Consider the following 4649-nt stretch of genomic DNA (forward strand, 5'->3'; position numbering starts at 1 on the left):
ACATTGAAATCCGTAAGTAATATAAGATGGGAGAGCGGAATAAACGCAAAATAAATATATTAAATATTTTAATGGATTTTTTTTAAACTCCTGTCGACTATACAGAACTATCATAAAAACATGCCAGTAAATTCCTATCGGTTGGGTTAAGTTATAAATCTAGTCTAGAGTGGGCGACCTTTCTTATAACATGGGCCAGAATAAGTTTTTTCCGCGGGCTATAGTAGTTAATTGACGCCTTCTTGTAACTCGTAATTTTTTTAGTCTGCAAATATGAAATAGAGAAATAAAAAGTTAATTACTACATTTATTTCTCTTATCGTTTTCGAAAATTACAAAGAATTTAATAATCTATTAAAGATCTCGCGGGCCGGATAGAGACTTTTCGCGAGCCGTAGCTGGCCCGCGGGCCGGGGTTGCCCGCCGTTGATCTAGTTTACTCGTGATTCACATAATCGGGCGAGGGCGGCCGAATATCTAGTAGGCAGGCGGCTAACAGCCCACAACCGGTTCGGGATATAAAATTGGACGCTTTAAGCGTGTGTTGCTTCTACCAGTTAAACCGTGACGTTGGTGCTCTGTAAACCGCATGTGTCAAAGCCTGTATAATCTGGCTGATTGGAAACACCTGGTTTTGACATTCCTTCCGCCACTGAATGCAATCTTATCGTTTTTTTCACATGTATAGAAATTTGTAAAAGATACATAATGCAGTTATAATAAAATATTAATTTTAATTAATGCAAAGTACGCTAAAATATGAAAATTTATATTTTATAAAATACAAGTGAAGGTCATTGGAAGGTGGAATCGGCGCTTCCATCGCTTCCAATGACGGCACGCCACTGCTTAACGGACGTGCACCTGGAATGGATTAAGTACGTTATATGAGGCACCACTGTATATATATATATATATATATATATATATATATTTAAAATTTGTCCTGTCATGTGGTCACTTAATCAAGCCCATCGTGAGTTCAACCAGACCCACAATGGGACGGATGAGTGATGAGGGGCAGGCTCTTTAATCAAGCTCATCATGGGTTCGACTATGCCGACAATGGGGTGACCGGGTGGTGAGGGACGGGGCTCGACATATTCGGACTGACTACCCCCAAAAAATTCATAGAGATTTTAGATTTTTCCGGATTCTGGACCGCTTGGCTGCATTTTATTTTTCAGCCATCCGGCCGACAATGAATCAATTGTTTTTTTTTAAATAAGTATATTTAAATATTTTCATGAGAATAAAAATAAACATATTTTAAATAAATTAATATTGTTTTAGAAAATATGATTTATATTTTAAAATATTTTAATTTAATAAAATTAAATTTCGTCGGAGTTGGCAACACGACCAACCGAAATTATAGATATGGCGTGCGAGGCACGTGTTTATTTGAATTGAATGTGTTTACTCGAGTTTTACCTTGAATTGATATTTGTTAAATTATTTGAGATGTCTGACGAAAATAGAGAGCAAAAAAATCATGCTGATAAAGATATTAGCTGGAAGGAATGGAGACACGAGAAAAAACAATTGCATAAAAAATGGAAGGAGCAAAGATTGCTGAAGAAGTTGGAGAAAAAGAGAAAGAGAGAGGAAGCCGAAAAATCGAAAGAAATAGAATTAAAGGCTGAAAGTAACAATGGAAGAGATTACACATTGAGCATTGCCCTTCCAGGCTCAATTCTTGATAATGCACAAACTGCAGAGTTGCAAACTTTACTTGCTGGTCAGATAGCAAGAGCTGCAACTATATTCAACGTAGATGAAATTGTTGTGTTTGACGAAACCGGTTCATTACATAAATCAGAAAAAAATGCCGAGACACTTATTTATGGTGATAAGGGATATTCAAATATTCAGTTATCAAGAATATTGCAGTATTTAGAATGCCCGCAGTATCTAAGGAAAGAACTGATACCGTTGCATCCGGATTTAAAGTATTCTGGATTGTTGAATCCTCTCGACGCTCCCCACCATCTGAGAGCTACGGACGAATGCCGATATCGTGAAGGCGTCGTTGCAAATTTGCCAATTAAAGAAGGAAAGGGATCTTACGTGAGAGTGGGATTGAAAAAAGAAGCACGAATAGATAAAGCTCTTGAAATCGGAACCAGAGTCACGGTTCGTCTAGAACCCGATCGGGAAAGTAAAAAGCATTTGAAAGGTGTGGCGGTCTCGCCTTCGGCACCTAGAGTGGAAGCTGGAATTTACTGGGGTTACAGCGTGAGATTGGCCTCGAGTTTGAGTGCGGCCATCGCCGAATGCCCTTTTAAAGATGGATACGATATAATTGTCGGTACTTCTGACAAAGGCGACAATGTAGATAAAGTAAAATTATTTCCTTTTAAACATATGCTAGTTGTTTTTGGTGGACTTGGTGGAATAGAAGCCAGCTTAGAGTCTGATGAAATGTTAAAAGTCGAAGATCCACGTTTTTTATTCCATTATTATTTGAATACTTGTCCGGATCAAGGTTCTCGCACAATAAGAACAGAAGAGGCAATACTTGTTTCCTTAGCTGCTCTTAGGCGAAAAATTTTGAAATGTCAGAAAAAAAGATAATGTCATATATTTTTATAAAATTTTTAATTAAAAATTTATTTTAATTTTAAAGTTTCAGATTCATTTCTTTATTTAAATTATATATTATAAATTGCAACTTGCAATTTATAATACAATATAAATACTTGTGATGTGTACTAGTTTCCTTATTTGTGATTGAAAACAAATGAGCCACACTAATGTATCATTTTAGAAACTACTAATTATAGTATCAGAATCACTGAATTATTACTGTTATCTATATTTATCTTGTTTAATTTGTCTTTTTCTTTAGTTTCACATTAATGGAAGTATCCAAAAAAATAAGCCATTGTCATTACAGTGTACCTCAATGCAAGAGCAAATAAACAGTATTGCATCATCAGCCAAAAGACCTGGAGTACAATAGGCTGCATGTTTTAAAAATTTGGAAAGCTGTAAAAATACTTGTTTACTAATTTAAAAAATACAATTGTCTTCATTTCCATCATGTTCAATAAACAGAAACAGAAACAATTTTTCTTCACAGAGATGACTTTTTGAGCTATGCTTATGCAAAATTATGTAAAACAGTTAAAACATTCACTGATGATAAGCCAAAAAATTAAGAAATATATGTAATTTTAATTAAAAAACAGACTATTTTTACAGTTAAAAAAAAAACGCATAAGAAACTAAGTAGTCTTTATTTCTGTCTTACCTTTCTTTGCAGAGATGACCTTTTCTTAGAGACATAGCTTCTAAGAAAAGATCATCTCTACAAAGAAAGACTTTTATTTTCTTCCGGTAATTGGACATGATGGAAATGAAAACAGCTTAGTTCGTTTTTTAAATTGTGAAAATACTCTATGCCTTTTCATTTTAAATATTTATATGCTCTTTACAATTTCGTATACCGTATTTACTCGAATATAAGACGATCTCGCATATAGGACGAGGTGTGACTTTAAAGATCAAAATAAAGAAAATTAAAGTTAGAATTGTATTAATAAATCTATTTTGTTTAATCACAAGTAAAATATCGAATGCACGCATTGTCCTGCAAAAATCTGTAAAATCGACAACATAATTTGGACAATCGGGACCTTTTTTGCCAATTCTTAACAGTTGAATTCACTCTTTGTCGATTACACTTACGAGTTTCTTCGAATTCTGATTTCTAAATAATCATCTGTTTTCACGTGGAAATGAATTAAAACTTGTATCGGGCTCTCGTGTAATTTTGGAATTCAATTCAAAAGCTTAGCTTCCCCTATTGGTATTCATCTATAGTCCTGACAATACATAAGAACGATTCAAACGACCCAGATAAAATAATTTTGTTTTTAAACACAGAAGGTGAGAATCTGGTAAAAAATGCAAATACACAGTTTACAAAACTTATACAAAAACGAAAAGAATCCTTCGCTGGCGCATGTAGGACGACCTAGGTTTTTGAAGCAGTGAAAAATGATTAAAAAAACCTCATCTTATATGCGAGTAAATACGGTAACTATGTGCTACCAGCTAAATGTGTTTTCACAGCCTTGTAGATTTATGGTTGTGGATTAATAACAGAATTTTAATAATGCAGCAATTACAAAAAATATATAAAATATATAACTTAATTAGAAAAAATAACTAATTAAAATGTTGGAGAAGCAAAACATGTGCATAGGAAGTCAAATGCAGCCTTATTTTGTCAATGAGCCATATTGTAAGGGACATGAGTGACAGGAAATTTGTTAGTGTTGCCATTTTTTCAAAATTGCTGCGGGTCAGGTTTGTTCAAATCTAAGTCCCTGACGCATGCACAATGTCATTTTACCATGCAAAGAATAACGTGTATGCCAGTTCTAAACCAGTTAGGACTTGTGGTGTAGGAGTAACTTAAATTAAAAAATGAAATAATTTAGCTTTACAGGCAGAGCGAAGAGAAGCAAAAAAAAAAAGAGGTTGAAGGATTTCTATGAAATCCCGGACAAAATTAATAGTTAACCCGGACAATGAGTTAAAAACCGGACTGTCCAGGTGAAAACCAGATGGGTGGTAACACTAGAATTTGTAAAAAGTTGGTCAGGAAAAGTCATGGAAATTAAAACAAAATTTGAGTA

At 34.2% G+C, this 4649-nt stretch overlaps 1 protein-coding gene across 1 annotated transcript; it reads left to right on the forward strand.

Annotated features, from left to right (window-relative positions):
• Positions 1–1336: 1336 nt before the first annotated feature.
• LOC136981637 (putative methyltransferase C9orf114 homolog) lies at positions 1337–2628 on the forward strand. The gene has a single exon (XM_067277968.1). It carries the CDS (start codon positions 1414–1416, stop codon positions 2575–2577), a length of 1164 nt encoding a protein of 387 aa, XP_067134069.1. The 5' UTR covers positions 1337–1413; the 3' UTR covers positions 2578–2628.
• The last annotated feature ends 2021 nt before the right edge of the window (positions 2629–4649 follow it).

The sequence above is a fragment of the Centruroides vittatus genome, unplaced genomic scaffold (genome assembly GCF_030686945.1).
Source record: "Centruroides vittatus isolate TY-2023 unplaced genomic scaffold, ASM3068694v2 contig_786, whole genome shotgun sequence".
Taxonomy (NCBI): Eukaryota; Metazoa; Arthropoda; class Arachnida; order Scorpiones; family Buthidae; genus Centruroides; species Centruroides vittatus.

What these genes read in the sequence shown, in the direction of transcription:
- LOC136981637 (XM_067277968.1), top strand. Translation starts at nt 1,414, where the DNA reads ATGTGTTTACTCGAGTTTTACCTTGAATTGATATTTGTTAAATTATTT.